Source organism: Anomalospiza imberbis, chromosome 4 (assembly GCF_031753505.1).
Source record: "Anomalospiza imberbis isolate Cuckoo-Finch-1a 21T00152 chromosome 4, ASM3175350v1, whole genome shotgun sequence".
NCBI lineage: Eukaryota > Metazoa > Chordata > Aves > Passeriformes > Viduidae > Anomalospiza > Anomalospiza imberbis.
The window spans coordinates 71,338,852-71,358,285 of record NC_089684.1 but is presented as its reverse complement, the minus strand read 5'-3'; the positions used below and the strand labels follow the sequence as shown (position 1 = coordinate 71,358,285).

At 64.0% G+C, this 19,434-nt stretch overlaps 3 protein-coding genes across 3 annotated transcripts in view; all 3 read left to right on the top strand.

Moving 5' to 3' along the window:
- The window catches only part of ZNF638 (zinc finger protein 638), a 43,939-nt gene extending 43,046 nt beyond the window's left edge, over nucleotides 1-893 (top strand). Inside the window, exons 23-24 of the mRNA XM_068189215.1 lie at nucleotides 165-283; nucleotides 618-893. Coding sequence (XP_068045316.1) covers nucleotides 165-283; nucleotides 618-671 — 173 coding nt within the window. The 3' untranslated portion in view covers nucleotides 672-893. The remainder of the gene's footprint in view (nucleotides 1-164; nucleotides 284-617) is intronic.
- A 3,546-nt stretch (nucleotides 894-4,439) lies between these two features.
- On the top strand, nucleotides 4,440-15,082 carry CPXM1 (carboxypeptidase X, M14 family member 1). Its single transcript, XM_068189249.1, has 14 exons — nucleotides 4,440-5,015; nucleotides 5,155-5,274; nucleotides 5,481-5,590; nucleotides 5,992-6,131; nucleotides 6,200-6,284; nucleotides 7,468-7,618; nucleotides 7,926-8,014; nucleotides 8,118-8,241; nucleotides 8,928-9,124; nucleotides 9,682-9,861; nucleotides 10,643-10,940; nucleotides 12,592-12,731; nucleotides 13,759-13,861; nucleotides 14,772-15,082. The coding sequence occupies exons 1-14, from the start codon at nucleotides 4,532-4,534 to the stop codon at nucleotides 15,020-15,022; spliced, it is 2,472 nt and encodes an 823-aa protein (XP_068045350.1). The 5' UTR covers nucleotides 4,440-4,531; the 3' UTR covers nucleotides 15,023-15,082.
- Nucleotides 15,083-16,578: 1,496 nt separating this feature from the next.
- Nucleotides 16,579-19,170, top strand: NAT8 (N-acetyltransferase 8 (putative)). Its single transcript, XM_068189147.1, has 2 exons — nucleotides 16,579-16,865; nucleotides 17,647-19,170. Exon 2 carries the CDS (start codon nucleotides 17,655-17,657, stop codon nucleotides 18,312-18,314), a length of 660 nt encoding a protein of 219 aa, XP_068045248.1. The 5' UTR covers nucleotides 16,579-16,865; nucleotides 17,647-17,654; the 3' UTR covers nucleotides 18,315-19,170.
- Nucleotides 19,171-19,434: the final 264 nt, after the last annotated feature.

Here is a 19,434-nt window from a genome sequence, read left to right as displayed (position 1 = left end):
TGGATTGAAGCAGGGACCAGCTTGGGTGAAAAATCTGATTTTTTTGAATGTTTAAGAACTGTGATTTCCCCCTGAGGAATCACAAATTCCCTGGATTTGGCTAGAGGAAGGTGAGGTTGGAATATTTCTTGGAGCTGTGTGTGGTGACTGTGGTGTATCCTCAGCTCTGGACATCCTGGTCCCAAAGGCCGGATTCTTCTGCCAGATCTGCTCCCTCTTCTACGCCGACGAACCCTCCATGATCAACCACTGCAGGACCCCTCTGCACCGGCAGAACATGGAGGTACCGCCCAGAAAAACGGGAATATCCCCCCAAATCCTTGGATTCAGCGGTGCTGAGAATTCCCCAGGAGTTCACGTTTGGTGGGGTTTGGGAATACAGAGGGAATATGGAATATTTTTATTCCATGCCCAGATTGTGGGGAGTCCTGATCCGTGAGGTTTGGCCATGTTCCCCTCAGGAGCTTCCTGTGTCAAATTTGGGGGTTTTTATGGGACAAATCCCACCTTGGCCGTGGGAAGAGCTGACCGAACCTGGCCCAGGTGTTCCTGGCCCAGGTTTTAGGGGATAATCCTGGAATATCCCTGCAGCACCATCTCTTCTCCCTTCTCCACAGAAATTCATGGCCAAGCAGCAGGACAACGGTGGGGAGGAGCCGAGCTCCAGGTGATGGAGCTTCCCAGGAACAACACTTCGGGGCCAGTCAGTTCTGTGTGTTTGGATTTCCTTTGTCACTTGGGGTCGGGAAGGAGCATCCATGGTGTAAAAAATCTGAGCTGGAAACAGACTAAACCCAAAGCAGGAGAGGGTTGGATTTGCATCTCCGATCATCCGACGTGGGAGAGACTGTTCCAGGTGTCTCCAGAAAATAAATGTTCTTACTGTATAGTTATTCCAGGACTTGAGTTTGGGGTCATTCCTTGGGGTTTGGTGACTCTGGACGACATCAGAGATCCAGGGGAGAGAGTCAAGGGAAGGGGCTGGAGCTCCAGGAGCAGCTGAGGGAGCTGGGAAAGGGGCTCACCCTGGAGAAAGGGGGGGCAAATTCTGGCTCTGCAGAACTCCCTGGATTCTTGGAGCCAGGAGCTGGGATCTGGTCTCAGGGAACAGGGACAGGAGGAGAGGGAACGGCCTCAGGCTGTGCCAGGTTGGATATTGGGGAAATTCCTTCTTGGAAAGGGCTGTCCAGCCCTGGCAGGGGTGGAGTCCCCATCCCTGGGGGGATTTACCAGCCCTGTGCATGTGGCACTTGGGGACATGGCCAGTGGTGGCCTGGGCGGTGCTGGTCTTGATGGTCTCAGAGGGTTGTTCTCAAACAATTCCCTGATTCCACGAGTCCCTGCCCTGCCCCCAGCCCCCTCAGTTCCAAACTTGGGAACCCCCCTGGAGCACTCAACCCCTCCTGGTGCTCATTAGCAGTGGACAGAGCTGCAGGAATTCAGGAATTCCTTTCATTCCTTTGCCCGTGGCCAGGGCTTGGAGCACCCACTGCCTTTTTGGGGAGCACGTGGGAAGGGGACTTCAGCCAGGTGGGTGGGAAGGGGAAACTCAGATTAACTCCCTGGGAATGCTGAACTTCTCTGAGGTGGGATCAGTGCCGGGCTCCATGTGGGAAAGGCCCTGGAGGTCAGGATGGGCAGGGCTGGAGGGCGCTGACCCTGGCACTGATGGTGTGGGCGGGGATGTGCTCCTGCTCTGTCACCATGGGCACATCTCCTGGTCAGGAAAGTCTTTCCCACTGGGACATCTCTTGGTTGATGAAGTCTTCCCATTGGGACAGAGTTTTGTGTCCCTTGTGTCCCTGACATTCCCGTGACATCGCTCTGGGTGTCTCTTGGTGTCCCCTTGGCACGGGTCTTGGTCAGTGAATTCTTCCATTTGGGACGTCTCGTGGTTCATGGATTCTTCCATTTGGGACGTCTCGTGGTTCATGGATTCTTCCATTTGGGGCATCTTGTGGTTAATGGATTCTTCCATTTGGGGCATCTCCTGGTGGATTAAATCTTCCCATTGGGACAGAGCTTTGAATCCATTGACTTTCCCTTGGTGCCGTTCTTGGTCTCTCTTGGCTTTTCCTTGGCACAGCTCTTGGTTGATGGATCCTTCCATTTGGGACATCTCGTGGCTGATGGATCCTTCCATTTGGGGCATCTCCTGGTGGATTAAGTCTTCCCATTAGGACACACTTTTGTATCCATTGATGTTCCCTCGGCACCATTCCTGGTGTCTCTTGGCTTTTCCTTGGCACGGGTCTTGGTCAATGAAGTTTTCCATGTGGGACATTTCTTGGTTGAAGAGTTCTTCCATTTGGGACATCTCTTGGTTGATTAGATCTTCCCATTGGGACACACTTCTGTATCCATTGGCTTCTCCTTGGCACTGCTCGTGGTATTTCTTGGCTTCCCTTTGGCACTGTTCTTGGGATCCGTTGGCTTCCCCTTGGCACCGCTCTTGGTTGGTGAATTCTTCCTGTGGGGACAGATCCTCGCATCCGTTGCCTTGCCCTTGGCACAGTTCCTGGTCTCCCCTGGCTTTCTCCTGGCACAGCTCTTGCTCAATGAATTCTTCCATGTGGGATATCTCTTGGGTGATGAAGTCCAGCCATCAGGACAGATCTTTGTATCCATGGACTTTGCCCTGGCTCATCCCTTGGGATCTCTCTGTGTGCCCTCGGGATCCCTGTGGATCTCTGCCGTGTCCCCCTTGGCGCAGCCCTCGGGGACCGCAGAATTCCCACTCTTCCTGCTCCATGACCAACATCCCTGTCCCTCCCAGCACCGGAGCCTCCGCAGCCCCTGGGAGTTGGGATTTGGCTCCTCCAGAGCTGCTCTCCTGGGAATGGACCTGAACCCTTTGGGATCACACTGGAATCGGGGAACGGCGCAGCTCCCTTGTCACAACGGGACATCCCGGCACCCCAGCAACCACGGGGCCCTCTGGAACCTTCTGGAACCTTCTGGAGCTGCAGCCCCGGCCGCACCCGACACCAGGGGTGTGCAGGGGGGTTGTCCCCCCCGGGTGGCACAGGTGACACTGGAAGGACACTGGGGGCACCCAGAGACGCCTGGAGAAGTGGCACCGTGAGAACGTGAGCGGTTCATCCAGGCCGGGTGAAATCCCAGCCTGGAGCACGGGCTGGGAGAGACTCGTTGGGAACATCCCTGCGGGAAGGACTCGGGGACACGGGGACAGTGGACAGGACTGTCCCAGCACTGCTCGATGGCTTCGACCCCGCTCCGGCTGCGGGGTGCGGGGGACCAGAGCAGCTTCCCGGTAGGATTCCTGCCGGGAAAAGCCACGGCGCCTTTAAGGCATCTCCAAGCGGGATTTGGCAGCAGCGGGCGCTGCACCAGGAAATTCCTGACATCCCGGGAAGTGCTGAGCCAGCGCGAATCGGGGCCGAGTGCGCCTTGGAGCCGGGAACGGCGCCAGGAGCGGAGCCGGGAATTCTGCAAACCTCGAAAGAGCCGTCACGCGGGGCTGGGGCACGGCCGCCCCTCCTGGGCCCGCGCCAGAGCCTCGACAGAAGGCAGGAGCTGCCTCAGCCCGGGACAAAACCCGTCCCAGCATCCAGCCCTTGGAATCGCGCAGGGAACGCTCCGTCCCCTGTGCCAGCCCCGCTGTCCCCGCTGTCCCCCGCTCCCCTGGGATGGCGTAGGAGCATCCCCGGGTGATGCGGGTCCCAAGGATCCCGGAGCAGTGCGCAGAGCCAGAGGGACCTGTCCCCCTCCCTCCTCAGCCCGGCAGGGCTCTGGGACACCCCCAGGGGGACAGGGATGAGGACAAGGGACAGGGATGGCACCGGCGGCAGCTGCGCTGCGCTGACCCGCTCCGCGTCCGCGGGAAATCCCAATAAAAGAAGGGAGAGTCAAGCCGGGAAAGTTCTTTCGGGGCGTGTGAGACCCCCGTGGGGTGGGGGGAGCGGCAGGACCCAGACCCAGCACCCGGACCCCCACCCCGAGTCCCACCCGCAGCACCCCCGAGGGGTCGGGGCCGGGGACCGCCCCTCGCCGCCGGGTTCGGCCCCGCTCCGCCCGCACCGGCGGCTCCGGGACCTCCCGGGTCCCCGGGCTCGGCCGGCGACGCCGCCGCTGCGGCGGAGGAGCCCCCGCAGACCCCCGGGCCACTCCCCGGCGTGGCGATGGGACAGTGGGGACACTGCGGGGGGCTGGGGACAGCGGGGATAACAGTGAGGGGACAGCGGGACACGGTGATGGCACGGTGGGGACACGGTGAGGACACAGGACAAGGCCCGCCGGTGAGCGGGCGGGACCCGGTGTCCCCCGTTCGAGGGGTGCGGTGACACGGGCAGAGGAACGGGGCCGTGGAACGGGGCGGGGCGGGCGGGGCGCGGCCGGGGGTCCCGGGCAGGGGCGGGAGGAGGCGGGCAGGGGTCCCGGGCAGGGGCCGTGCCGGGGGCAGGCGGGGGTCCCGGGCAGGAAGCGGGCGGGGAGCGGGGAGGGGCCGGGACCGGGACCAGGAGCGGGCAGGGACCGGCAGGAGCGGGCAGGGACCGGCAGGGCCGCGGCCATGCCGGGGTCGCCCCTCGCCCCGCTGCTGCTGCTGCTGCTCCTGCTGGGCCCCCCGCCGCCCCCTGCCCGCGCCGCGCCCCCCCAGCCCGGCCGGCCCCGCGGCACGGGGGTGGGCACGGCCAGCGGGACCCCCAAACCCAGCGGGGTGTCCCCGACGAAGGGCACCGCCAGCGGGCTGTCCCCCAGAAAGAGCAGCACGACGGGACCCCCCAAAGCCAGCGGGGTGTCGCCCACGAAGGCCATCGCCAGGGGACCCCCTAAAAGCAGCGAGACGCCCCCCTGGAAGGGCTCCACGGCGGGACCCCCCAAAGCCAGCGGGCTGCCCCCTCCGAAGGGCACCACGGCCACCCCCTCGAGAAGCAGCACCACGACGGGACCCCCGAAGGGCAGCACGGCCCCCGCGGTGCGGGGCAGCGCGACCCCCCCCAGCCCCGGCCCCTCCCGGCGCGGGGGGCTGCGGGACGGGGACCCCGCGGTCACAGGTAGGACCGGCAGGGGTCGGGGGGCGCTGGCAGGGAGGGGGTGGGAAGGACGGAGCATGCAAAGGGGGGTTCGTGGGGGGAAACGGGGTGCCAGGCTGTTCCCTGCCCCCTTCCCTGGCATCCCCGTGTCCCCTCGCAGCCCCGGCGCCCAAGGTGACCACGGTGGCGGTGAGGAGGAGGAAGGTGGTGAGGAAGAAGGTGGTGAAGAAGAAGGTGCTGAGGAAGAAACCGGAGGCTCCGGCCGCTCCGCAGGAGCCCTGTACGTGCGCTGGGTGCGGGTGGCCCGGGCGTTGTCACCTGCGCACGGAGCTGGCCGTGTCCTGGGGACACCTGGGGACACCTGGGGTTGGGGGCCGAAGCGTGGCTGGCACGCTCCCCATGGCACCGCTCGGTGGGGACACGGCCTGGGGACAGCCCCGGCCGCTCAGGGGTCCCTGTGTGACGCGGTCCCCGCTGTGTCCCCAGCGTGCCCTCCTCTGGGGCTGGAGTCCCTGCGGGTGCTGGACACGCAGCTCCGGGCATCGAGCCACAAGCGGCACGGGCTGGGCGCGCACCGCGGCCGCCTCAACATCCAGGTACTGCCAGGGGTGCCAGGGTTGCCGGAGTTTGCCAGGGCATGACAGGAGTGTGCCAGGGTGTGCTGGAGTGTGCCAGGGCGTGCCAGGGCATGCCAGGAGCGTGCCAAGCTGGGAGGATGTTTGGATGTCACCTACACAACATGTGGCACGTGGGTATTGCAACTGCATGGCAAACGCAGGGTAGGTGAGGCATCTTCATGGCACATTTGTGGCATTTTGTGGCCAGTTCGTGGCATCTTCATGGCCCACGAGTGTCCCGGGCGCTCTCCAGCTCCGCCCTCTCCCTCCCGTGTGGCTCCCCGTGATCCCGGTGCCACCACCCCGGTGCCACCCCGGGCTCGGGGGCACGGCGGGCGGTGGGGCCGTGTCCCTGTGCGTGTCCCCTCCCCTCCCCGCAGTCAGGGCTCTACGACGGCGACTTCTTCGACGGTGGCTGGTGCGCGGGGCACGAGGACACGGAGCAGTGGCTGCAGGTGGACGCCCGGCGCCTCACCCGCTTCACCGGCGTGGTCACCCAGGGCCTCAACTCCATCTGGACGTAAGGGGACAAGGGGGACACGGGGGGGACAGCGTGGGGGACCCCCTGACCCGCCCTGTGCCCCACAGGTACGACTGGGTGACGTCCTACAAGGTGCAGGTCAGCAACGACTCGCACACGTGGCTGCCGAGCCGCAACGGCACCGAGGAGGCGGTGGGTGGCACCGGGGGTGGCACCGGGGGTGGCATCCCAGACACGGTGGGGACATGGGGAGGTGACAGTGCCAGGGGGGAGGAATCACCTGGGAGGTAATGATGGCAGGGGGGGTTGAGCGTGGTGGGGAGGTTAATGATGCTCGGGGGTTAATTGTGCCAGGGGGATAATGATGCCAGGGTGGGGTTAATTAGGCCAGGGTTAATTATACTAGGGGTTAATTGTGGTGGGGTCTACTGTGCCAGCTGGGTTAGCCATTCCAAGAGTTAACCATGCCAGGGGGGTTCATTATTTATGCCAGTGTTAATTGTACTGGGAGTTAACCGTGCCAGGTGGGATAACCCTGCCAGGGGGGTTAATTAGGCCAGGGTTAATTGTGCCGGGGTTAACCGTGCCAGGTGGGATAACCGCGCTGGGCAGGGCGTTAACCACGCCGGGTTAACCACCCCAGGAAGGGGTGCCCATCCCGGGGTGCCCGTGCCAGCTGGCACCGCGCCCGGGCTCTGTTGCCCTTGGCTTGGCCCCGCCGGGCACCCTGCAGCGCTTCCCCCCAGCACAAAGGCTGCTTGTCCCCGCCTGGGCACCTGCCAGCCCCCCTGGCACGGCCGTGGGGACACGGGGACACGCCTGGGTGTGGCGTGGCACCGGGGGCGAGCACAGCAGCCTGGAGCTGGGGAGGGTTTGGGGTGCCTGTGCTCAGGGTGGATTTGGGGTTCCTGTGCCAAGGATGGGTTTGGGGTCTCTGTGCTCATGGTGGATTTGGGCTCCCTGGGACAGGATGGGTTGGGGTCCCTGTGCCAGGGGGGGATTTGGGGACCCCTGGGACAGATTTAGGATCCCTGGGACAGGGGTGGATTTGGGGTCCCTGTGCCAGGGGTAGATTTGGGGGTCGCTGTTTCAGGGCTGTACCAGGGTCAGGTTTGGGGATCTCCATACCAGGGGTGGATTTTGGGGTCCCCCTGCGTGACCCATGCCAGGAGCAGATTTGGGGCTCCCTGTGCCCATCCCTGGTGCCTTTGGGGTCCGAGCAGCGCCCGCAGCACCCCCTGGACTCTGCCCCTGGCCGTGCCCGCTCCTCCTTAGGGGCTGGAGGGGAGCGGGCAGCGCCTGGCACCCCTGGAGCCCTGCGGGCGCCTCTCCCTGACCCTTCCTGTCCCCTCCCGTCCCCTCCTGTCCCCTGCAGGTGTTCCCCGCCAACAAAGACCCCGAGACGCCGGTGCTGAACCTGTTGCCCTCGCCGCTCGTGGGGCGCTTCCTGCGCATCAACCCCCAGAGCTGGTTCCCCAACGGCACCGTCTGCCTGCGGGCCGAGGTGCTGGGCTGCCCCGTGCCCGGTGGGTGCCCCCGGCTGTGCCCTGCCCCGCGGGGACCCGCTGGCTGTGCCCTGCCCCGCGGGGACCCGCTGGCTGTGCCCTGCCCCGCGGGGACCCGCTGGCTGTCCCCTGCCCCGCGGGGACCCGCTGGCTGTCCCCTGCCCCGCGGGGACCCGCTGGCTGTCCCCCGGCTCGCCACACGCTGCCCCAGCAATGCCCAGCGCGGCCGCTCGCCACCGGCGCTGTCACCAGAGTGGCGGTCTGGGCTGTTCGCTGTCCCTGACCGTGTCCCCCCTGTCCCCTCGGTGTCCCCTCGATGTCCCTGCAGACCCCAGCGATGCCCACGCCTGGCACCCCCCGGCCCCGCCCGAATCGCAGCTGGATTTCCGCCACCACAACTACAAGGAGATGAGAAAGGTGCCACCCCCACCCTCCCGAGCCCTGGCGGGGCTCCGTGTCCCCAAGGTGTCCCCGAGGCTGTGCCACCTCGGCGTGTCCCTGACGGTGCCACCACCCGCAGCTGATGAAGAGGGTGAGCGAGGAGTGCCCCGACATCACCCGCGTGTACAGCATCGGGCAGAGCTCCCGCGGGCTGCGCCTCTACGTGATGGAGATCTCGGACAACCCCGGGCAGCACGAAGTCGGTGGGTACCGGGGGGGACAGCCGGGGACAGCCGGGGACAGCTGGGGTGGGGCACGATGGGCGTGGGGACAGCACCCAGGGGTGCCCGGGCTGGGATGGGGTGACTGGGGGTACCCAGGATGAGGAGGGGGTCACCAGGGGTGGCCAGGCTGGTGCAGGGGGTGGGGGCTGTCACCCTGGCTGGCTCAGGATGGGGTGACTGGGCCACCCAGCGTGGCAGGGGATGCCCAGGATGGAGATGGGGTCACCAGGGACACCCAGACCTGTGAAGGATGGGGGGACAGGGTGGCTGGGGACACCCAGGATGGGCACACAGGGACACTGAGGGTGGTGCAGGATGGGGACACAGGGACACCCAGGATGGGGATGGCGATGGGGACACCCAGACTGGTGCAGGGAGATGGGGACAGGGTGACCAGGGATGCCCAGGATGAGGATGAGGACACAGGGACACCCAGACTGGTGCAGGACAGGGACACCCAGACTGGGGTTTTGGACACAGGGACACCCAGACTGGTGCAGATGGATGGGGACAGGATGTGCTGGGACACTCAGACTGGTCCAGGATGGGGACAGGGACACCCAGCCTGGTGCAGGAACATCCTGGGGACAGGGACACCCAGGCTGGGGAAGGGGACATGGGGACAGTGCCCAGGGCCCCTCCAGCCACCCGTGGTCACCCTCCAGGAGAGCCAGAGTTCCGCTACGTGGCCGGGATGCACGGGAACGAGGTGCTGGGCCGGGAGCTGCTGCTGAACCTGATGGAATTCCTGTGCCGGGAATTCCGGCTGGGCAACCCCCGCGTGGTGCAGCTGGTGACGGGCACGCGCATCCACCTGCTGCCCTCCATGAACCCCGACGGCTACGAGACCGCCTACAAGCTGGTAGGGCTGGCACCGCCCATGCCGGCGGTGATCCCGGTGCCCATCCCGGTGACCGCGGTGCCCATCCCAGTGCCCATCCTGGTGCCCATCCTGGCAATCCTGGTGACCATGCTGCCCATCCTGGTGATCCTGGTGCCCATCCTGGTGACCACGGTGCCCATGTCAATGTCCATCCCAATGCCCATCCCAGTGATCCTGGTGACTGTGTGCCCATCCTGGTGATCCCAGTGCCCATCCCAGTGCCCATCCCGGTGATCCCAGTGCCCATCCCAGCATGCATCCCGGTGACCCCAGTGCCCATCCCAGTGCCCATTCCAGTGATCCCGGTGCTCATCCTGGTGATCCCAGTGACCACAGTACCCATCCCAGTGATCCTGGTGATCCCTGTGCCCATCCTAGTGCCCATCCCAGTGATCCTGGTGATCCCAGTGCCCATCCCAGTGCTCATCCTGATGATCCTGGTGATCCTAGTGTCCATCCCAGTGCCCATCCTGGTAATTTCAGTGTCTATCCCAGTGTCCATCCCGGTGATCCGGGTGCCCGCGGTGCCCCCACAGGGCTCGGAGCTGGCGGGATGGGCCATGGGCCGCTGGACGTACGAGGGCATCGACCTCAACCACAACTTCGCCGACCTGAACACGGCGCTGTGGGACGCCGAGGACAACGACCTGGTGCCCCACGAGTTCCCCAACCACTACATCCCCATCCCCGAGTACTACACCCTCGCCAACGCCACGGTGAGACCCCACAGCGCCCCCAAAACACCCCCATCCTCCCGGGCTGGCACCGTGGTGAGACCCCAACACCCCATCCTATCACACTGGGGTGAGATCCAAAACCCCCATCCTATCACACTGGGGTGAGATCCAAAACCCCCATCCTATCACATTGGGGTGAGATCCCAGAACCCCCCAAAGTGTCCCTGGAACCCCCCTAAAACGCCTCAAAAACCCCCAAAACCCCTCCCAGTCCACCGGGGCGGTGCTGCCCTCCCACAGGGGCTGCACTGGGGCTGAACCCGCCCAACCCAGGGCGTCACCTGAAGCCACAAGGATGAGGACGTGGCCACCACCACCACAAGGCACGGGTGACAGTGGTGTCACTGCACGGGTGGCCCTAGTGGCATGGGTGACAGTGGTGTCACTGCATGGGTGGCCCCAGAGGGGCGGGTGATAGCAGTGTCACTGCATGGGTGGCCCCAGAGAGGCGGGTGATAGCAGTGTCACTGCATGGGTGGCCTCAGAGATGTGGGTGACAGTGGTGTCACCACACAGGTGGCCCCAGTGGTGCGGGCGCATGGTGTCACCGCACGGGTGGCCCCAGAGACATGGACGACAGCGGTGTCACTGCACGGGTGGCCCTGGTGGCACGGGTGATGTTGGTGTCACTGCACGGGTGGCCCTGGTGGCGTGGGTGACAGCGGCGTCACCGCATGGGTGGCCCTGGTGGCGCGGATGATGGCGGTGTTACTGCGTGGGTGACACCGGAGACGCGGGTGACGGCGGTGTCACGGCGCAGGTGGCCCCGGAGACGCGGGCGGTGATTGCGTGGATGCAGCGCTACCCGTTCGTGCTGAGCGCCAACCTGCACGGCGGCGAGCTGGTGGTCACCTACCCCTTCGACATGAGCCGCACCTACTGGAAGGCGCAGGAGCTGACCCCCACGCCCGACGACGGCGTCTTCCGGTGGCTGGCCACCGTCTACGCCACCGCCAACCTGGCCATGGCCAGCGGCGAGCGCCGGCCCTGCCACTACGACGACTTCACGCGCTTCGGCAACATCATCAACGGCGCCAACTGGCACACGGTGGCTGGCAGTGAGTGGGGACACAGCTCAGGTGGCACACGGTGGCTGGCAGTGAGCGGGGACACAGCTCAGGTGGCACACGGTGGCTGGCAGTGAGCGGGGACACTGAGCTCAGGTGGCACACGGTGGCTGGCAGTGAGTGGGGACACTGAGCTCAGGTGGCACACGGTGGCAGTGAGCGGGGACACTGAGCTCAGGTGGCACACGGTGGCTGGCAGTGAGTGGGGACACTGAGCTCAGGTGGCACACGGTGGCAGTGAGCGGGGACACTGAGCTCAAGTGGCACACGGTGGCAGTGAGCGGGGATTTTTGGATTTTGTTTGTTTGTTGTTCCGTGTGTGACATGGGATTTCACGTTTGGACTCGGATGTTTCTCAGCTCCCATCTCTGTCACAGTCTCAGCAACTGAATTTTGCAGCACTTGGCTCTAACAAGTTAAAAATGGAGCCCCATCTCTCTCTACACGGCTCATTAAGGATAAACTGTCTAATTAAGAAATGACACCTCAATTAGTTTTATTTTAACTCACTAACCTGTGACTGGCAATGTGGGCTTTTTAAACTTTTTTATCCAACTACACAAAACCACCCAAAGCCATGGAGAAGGTGAAGAAGGACCAGGCTCTGCCCTAGAACCTCCATCTTGCTTTATATATATATATATATATATATATATATATATATATATATATATATATACATATATATATATAAAATATGTATATATATTTATTATAATATATTATTTTTATATATACTATTATATATATAATATATAATATTAAAAATTAACATAAACTTTAAAAACCAGTATAATAAATATATATTGAAATATATATTATGTATTATATACTATAATAATATAACATATTTTATTATAGTATATATAATATATAATATATTATATTTATACAATAATATATATTATAATATATATTCTATAATATTATATGTAATTATATATTTTTAATATATTATATATATTATGTTATATTATGGATAATATACTATAATATATATTATATATTATATATTATATATTATATATTATATATTATATATTTATTACATATTACATATTATATATTATGTAATTATATTATATATTATAAAATATATATTATATATTTATAATATATACTAATATAATATATAATATATATAATACATGTATAAGTTAATATATGTTAATACATATTATATTATATTATATTATATTATATTATATTATATTATACTATGGATAATATAGTATATATAATGTAATATATAATATATATTATATATTATAATTATATAATATATGTAATTAAATATATATTATATGATACAAAATTATATATAATTATATATTATATAGTATATAATATTATATATATTATATATAATATATATAATATTATATTTATCTAGATATATATTATTAAACTCTAGGTTTTCCACCCCGTGACATCACACACTTCTATCCAAACTCCACGCCCACAATCCCAGTTCCGTCATTCCATTTTGGGAGCCTTCCCCACGGCCTCAGGCCAAATGCAGTGTTCTCCTGGGGGTCAGTGCCTGCCGGTGCAGAGAGCCTGAAATCCTCAGCGTCCGGGGACGCTCCGGGACTTTCTGCCACTCTTTGTCCCCTGCTGCCACCCGCCCCGTGTCCCGCAGGTATGAACGACTTCAGCTACCTGCACACCAACTGCTTCGAGATCACCGTGGAGCTGTCCTGCGACAAATTCCCGCACGCCTCCGAGCTGCCCGAGGAGTGGGAGAACAACCGCGAGTCGCTGCTGCTCTTCATGGAGCAGGTGGGACACGGGGCTGGCACCGGGGGGCACCCGGGGCTTGGGGACACGGCCCGAGGGTGGCAGGAGCCACCCCGGTGTGTCTGAGAGGAGGGGCCGGAGTGTGATGGGAATGGGACACTGGGGGGGTCTGGGGTGCTGGGATGAGGGCGGCACTGGGGAAGGGGGGTCCAGGATGGAGGATTTGGGGGGGTTGGGACATGGGGACACTGGGAAAGGGGGTCCAGGATGGGGGATTTGGGGGTTGCTGGGACATGGGGACACTGGGGAAGGGGAGTCCAGGATGGGGGATTTGGGGGGTTGGGACATGGGGACACTGGGGAAGGGGGGTCCAGGATGGAGGATTTGGGGGGGTTGGGACATGGGGACACTGGGGAAGGGGGGTCCAGGATGGAGGATTTGGTGGGGGGGGGGGGCTGGGAAATGGGGACACTGGGGAAGGGGGGTCCAGGATGGGGGAATTGGGAGGGTTGGGACATGGGGACACTGGGGAAGGAGGGTCCAGGATGGGGGATTTGGGGGGGTTGGGATATGGGGACACTGGGGAAGGGGGGTCCAGGATGGGGGATTTGGCGGGGTTGGGACATGGGGACAATGGGGACACTGGGTGTGGGGTCTGGAGGTGCTGGGACAATGGGGACACTGGGGAATAGGGAGCCCGAGTGGGGAATCTTGGGGGGGTTTGGGACACGGGGACACTGAGGGGGTCTGGGGATGCTGAGGCCATGGGAACACTGGGGAAGGGGGATTCAGGATGGGGGCTTTGGGACACGGGGACACTGGGTGACGTCTGGGGCTGCCGGGACCATGGGGACACTGAGTCACGGGCAGGGCAGGGCCAGGGAACCCCCAGGGGTCTCTGTGAGACCCCGGGGATGGGGGGGACACGCTGGGGACATTCCAGGGTGGCCATGGGCACGGCAGGGTGGGCGTTTCAGCAGGACGGCAGCGGGACGTGGCTGTCCCCAAACGCTGAGGGTGGCACCGGGAGGGGGGGACACACCTGTGCCACCCGCCCGCCCCCCTGCAGGTGCACCGCGGGATCAAGGGCGTGGTCCGGGACAGTGACACCGAGCAGGGCATCCCCAACGCCATCATCTCCGTGGATGGCATCAACCACGACGTCCGCACCGGTACGGGGACACCGGGACGCTGCGGGACGGGATTTGGGGCGGGAATGGGATTGGGCTCAGGCTGGGAATGAAGGGGGTTTAAGGACAGTGACGGGTTGGGAACGGGGATGGGGACGGGGACAGGGAAAGGAACGAGATGGGATTTGGGATCGCGAATTGCAGATGGGGATGGAAATAGGATTAGACTGGGAAGGGGAATGGGATGGGGACAGGAATGGGACTGGGATGGGAAGAGTTAATGGGATGAGGTTGGGAATAGGGATGGGACAGGAATGGATGGCATTGGGGATGTGAATGGCACAGGGCTGGGGACAGGGAAAGGAATGGGATGGGGTTTGGGGATGGGATCGGGAATCGCACATGGAGATGGAAATAGGACTGGGAAGGGGAACGGGGACAGGGATGGGATGGGATGGGGCTGGGGACAGGGATGGAAGGGGGATGGGGACAGGGATGGAAGGGGGATGGGGACAGGGATGGGATGGGGCTGGGGACAGGGATGGAAGGGGGATGGGGACAGGGATGGGATGGGGCTGGGGACAGGGATGGGATGGGGCTGGGGACAGGGATGGAAGGGGGATGGGGACAGGGATGGGATGGGGCTGGGGACAGGGATGGGATGGGGCTGGGGACAGGGATGGAAGGGGGATGGGGACAGGGATGGGATGGGGCTGGGGACAGGGATGGAAGGGGGATGGGGACAGGGATGGGATGGGGCTGGGGACAGGGATGGAAGGGGGATGGGATTGGGCATTGCAGATGGCAACGGAAGCAGGGTTAGGCTGGGATTGGGATGGGATCAGGACGGGAATGGGTTTGGGGATGGGAATAGGGGTGGGACAAGAACGGGGTTGGGGCTGGGGACGAGGACAGGGGTGGGGACAGGAGTGTGACACCGCCCCCGCCGCAGCCTCGGACGGGGACTACTGGCGGCTGCTGAACCCGGGCGAGTACGAGGTGACGGCGCGGGCCGAGGGCTACGAGGCGGCCACGCAGCCGTGCCGGGTCTACTTCGAGAACGTTCCCACCCCGTGCAGCTTCCGCCTGGCGCGGGCGCGGGGCCGCCACCGGCCCGGGAGGACCCGGCCGGGCCCCGACCCGGCCCTGCGGCTGCAGCGGCTGCGCCTCCGCCGCCTGCGCGCCCACGGCCGCGGGCAGTGACCGGGGCGGCCCCGGGGCCGCGGGCTCGGCCGGGGGGCGCGGGGGGCCGGGCGGGACGGCTCCCAGTAAAGCTCGGGTGCGCTGCCGCTGCGAGTCTGCGGGCCTGGAGCGGCGGAGGGGCCGGGAACGGGACCGGGACCGGGACCGGGACCGGGATCGGGATCGGGGCTGGGACCGGGGCTCGGTCCTGCCCCACACACCCGCGTGGGAACACGGCGAGGCCACGCCCCTCGCCAGGCCACGCCCACTCCCTGCGCTCCAATAGCGCCGCCGCGGTGAAGCCCCGCCTATTCGCTGCTGACCAATAGAAATTCAGCCCCTCGTTAGGACACGCCCCTTTCTGTGGCCGTTATGTCAGTCACTGTGAGCCACGCCCACCACGCCACGCCCCTTGCTGCTCTCGATTGCTCCCCACGGCCCCGCCCCCTTTCCCCAGCGGACCATCTGGCCCCGCCCCCGGTGCGCGCGTGAGCGCTTGCCCCGCCCCTCCCCTCATCTCTGGGCGCCTATTGGCTGCTGGCGGCGGGAGGGGCGGGGCGCGGCGGCGGCGGGGGCCAATAGAATGCGAGATTCATCGGCGGCGCGAAGGGGGCGGGGCTGGGGGGGACACCGAGGGGGCTCGGGGACACCGAGGGGACACGGGGGGGACACGGGGGGACACGGGGGGACACGGGGGACACGGGGGGTCCTGGACCGCGGGGACAATGGGGGCCTGCAGCGTGGGGTGCCCATAGAGTGCTGGGGCCACTGGGGCTGCTCTGGGCGCTGCTGGGCCTTGGTAGGGGGGGGGTTCCTGAGGCCGTGGGGGGCACTGGGGGGTGTTGGGACTTTGGGGACACCGAGAGAAGGTCGGGGGTGGGGTCTGGGGGGGCCATGGGGTCACGGTGGGAGGATCGGACACCACCCTCAGAGCCAGCACCCCCTGAACCCGCAGAAGATGGGGGGCAGCGGCATGGGGCACCCCGAGTCCCGCGGAGAGCCGGGGGGGGCACTGAGGGTTGTAGGGTACAGAAAAGGGGTTGGGGTGACCCCCCCGTCACCCCCCCGCGGCCCTGCAGGGCCCTGATGCCACCATGTCCCCCGGGGGGCAGGTGGCTGCTGCAGGGACCCCCCCTCCCTGAATAAAGGGCTGTCCCCCCAGCACCCCCGGGACCCCCGTGACGCCCCCCGGGGCGGCTCCAGCACGGGGCTGGGGGGGGCGATCACCACCATGAGGACCCCCCCAGCCCCCTGGGGTGACCCTGGGCATGGCGTGGGGGTCCCCAAACCGGGGACACGCACTCTGCGAGGGGCTGGGCCCCCCCGCCCCACTTCACCGTAGCCATCCACTGCTGCCCCATCGCAGCCGGGATTTGGGGGGGACAGGGGCCCCGTGCAGTGTCCCCCCGCCACTGCCCGGGACCCCCGCGCCCTGCGCTCCCCCAGATCCCCCGCCGTGACCCCATAACCTTCCGCGACCGCTTCATGGCATCATCGGCAGGGGCAGCGCTTCCCGCTCCGCGCCTGCGCTCGCCGCGCCGCCGGAGCCTCCGCCGGCCTGGGCACGGCCCAAATTGGGGGTGTCCCCGCCGCTGCTGCCTCCGGAGCCCCCCCAAAAGCTGCCGGGCCCCCCCACCCTAAGCGCCGCAGAACGATGGGCTGAACGCATCCGGCATCTTGCAGGCGCAGGCCGGGCTGGGGGGTGCGGGAAACAAAGACCCCCCCCCAAAAAAAAAGCCCCTCGGCGCGGTGCTGGGGGGGGTCACCGAGCCCCCCACGGGCGCCGAGGGACCCCCAGGTTTGCCCCGAGGAGCCGCAGAGCCGCCGGTCCCGGTTTGAGGAGCGACAGCGCCGGGAGCAGCAGGTGGGGGGGGGCGGCCGGGAGGGGTTTTTTTTTTGGGGGGGGGGATGGTTTGGGGTCCCCCCCGCAGCGCGGCGTTTGGGGCATTTTGGGGACCCCCTCGCCATGCCCAGCATGGCTCTGCCCCGCCAAACCCGCGGGGGAGGCTGTGCCCGTGTCCCCCTCCTGTCCCCTCCTGTGCCCGTGCCCCCCCGCGGCCCTTTGCCCCGCTCTGTCACGGGCACAGCGCGGTGCCCACGCTCTGCCCACCTTTGCCCGGGGCGGGTCGTGCCGCCGCTCCCGGTGAGTGCCAGGGTCCGGGGAGTGGGGGGCACCCCCAGATCCTGCAGCTGCTCCCCTGTGCCCCCTGCCCAGTGCCCGTGCTGCCCCACCCCGGCTGTGCCACGTAAAGCCCCTGCCCAGCTGGGGCGGGGGATGAACCCCTGAGGGCCCATCCGGGGGGGGAAGGGACCCCCCCACACCGCTTCCCCCTTGTTTATGGGGGACCCCCGGGTGGGAGCAGCACTGGCACTGCCCTGGCCCCCTGTGCCACCCCAGGGATGGGTCTGGGGGCACTCCGGGGCTCCCTGTGAGGGTGGGCACTGCCCTGACCCCCTGTGCCACCCCAGGGATGGGTCTGGGGTCCCCATCCATGGTACTGCCCTGACCCCTTGTTCCATGCCAGGGATGGGTCTGGGGACACTCTTGGCTGTCCCTGACCCTCCTGTACCACCCCAGGATCCCTTTCCCCGCTGCTCATCCCCGCCATGGCACCACCCTAACCGCTGTCCGTGCCACCCCGCAGGTGCCCCCATGGCGTCGTTCCGCATCCGGCAGTACCAGGAGCAGGACTACGAGGCCGTGCGGGCGCTGTTTGCCCGCGGCATCCTGGAGCACGCTCCGGCCGGCTTCCGGCACGTGCTGCGGGCGGCGCGGGTGCGCCTGGCGCTGCTGGCCGTGTTCGTGGCCGCGCGGGCGGCCGCCGGCTCCTGGGTGCTGGGGCTGGGCGCGGTGGCGCTGGCGCTGGTGCTGCTCTGGGTGCTGGTGCGCTCGCTCAGCGCCGAGTACGTGCGCGAGGCGCTGGGCACCGACCTGTGCGACGTGCCCGGCACGTACCTGCGCCCGCCCGACCGCCGCTTCTGGGTGGCCGAGGAGGGCGGCGCCGTGGCGGGCATGGTGGCGGCGGTGCCCGCGGGCCGCGGCGAGCTGGAGCTGAAGAGGATGTCGGTGAGCCGGGAGCACCGGGGCCGCGGGCTGGCGCGGGCGCTGTGCCGGGAGGTGCTGGCGTTCGCCCGCGCCCGCGGCTACGGCGCCGTGGTGCTCAGCACCTCCATGGTGCAAGTGGCGGCGCAGCGGCTCTACGAGGGGCAGGGCTTCCGCAGGGTGGGCACCTCGTACCCCTCGCTGCTGGGCACCTTGCTGAACTTCCAGATCTTTCACTACCGCTATGACCTGGGGGATGGCGACAAGTAGGGCCCGGCTGGCGCTGCCACGGTGACGCGGCCCCGGGATGGAGGGTCCGGCATGGCGCCCCAAACCCGGCACGCGCCCCGGCTCCAGCCCCGGCGCGGCGCCGTGAGCCCGGGACATGAGGCGTTGCCGTGGCGCCCGAACCCTGGCACCGCCGCCGCCCGCAAACCCTGGCACTGCTATGGCACCCCCAAACCCGGCCCCGGGACGCTACCCCACCGCTCCGACACCAATCCTGGCACAGCAGCACCGGCACAGCGCCACGACCCCAGGACGTGAAGCAGCACCGCGGCACCCCGGCCTGGCACTGCCTTGGCACCGTGACACCAGGACGTGTGGCACCGCCATGGCACCATGACACCGGGACGTGTGGCACTGCCTTGGCACCGTGACACCAGGACGTGTGGCACCGCCATGGCACCATGACACCGGGACGTGTGGCACTGCCTTGGCACCCTGGCCTGGGGCTGCCTTGGCACCGTGACACCGGGACGTGTGGCACTGCCTTGGCACTGTGACACCCGGACGTGTGGCACCGCCTTGGCACCGTGACACCAGGACGTGTGGCACCGCCATGGCACCGTGACACCAGGACGTGTGGCACTGCCATGGCACCGTGACACCAGGACGTGTGGCACCGCCTTGGCACCGTGACACCGGGACATGTGGCACTGCCATGGCACCGTGACACCGGGACGTGTGGCACTGCCTTGGCACCCCGGCCCCAGGACTCCACCGCAGCACTCCAACCCTGGCGCGTGAAGCACCGCCATGGCACCCCCGATCCCCACCCTGGCACGGGGGGCACCTCCGTGGTCCTTCCTGGATTTCCAGCAGCAGGAAATAAAGCGAGACCTGTGGGAACAGTGTGTGTGACAAGGGACATCCCTTGGGGGTACAGGACAGCCTGGGGGACAGCGAACACTCTGAGGGAGAAGGGATACCTTGAGGGACACCTCTGTGGGACAGGGGACATCTTGGGCGACACCTTTGGAGATAAGAGGCCTCTTGGGGATCTGGGAACACACTGGGGACAACGGAGATTTTGGGGGAGAGGGGAAATCTCAGGGGACAGGCGACACTTGGGGGGACAAGGCCTGTGCCCTCACCCAAGATGGCGGCG

Coding starts and splice junctions, on each gene's coding strand:
- CPXM1 (XM_068189249.1), top strand. CDS start 4,532: ATGCCGGGGTCGCCCCTCGCCCCGCTGCTGCTGCTGCTGCTCCTGCTG. Junction 9,862..10,642: donor ACACCCTCGCCAACGCCACG/GTGAGACCCCAC, acceptor GTCACGGCGCAG/GTGGCCCCGGAGACGCGGGC. Junction 12,732..13,758: donor TGCTGCTCTTCATGGAGCAG/GTGGGACACGGG, acceptor GCCCCCCTGCAG/GTGCACCGCGGGATCAAGGG.
- NAT8 (XM_068189147.1), top strand. CDS start 17,655: ATGGCGTCGTTCCGCATCCGGCAGTACCAGGAGCAGGACTACGAGGCC.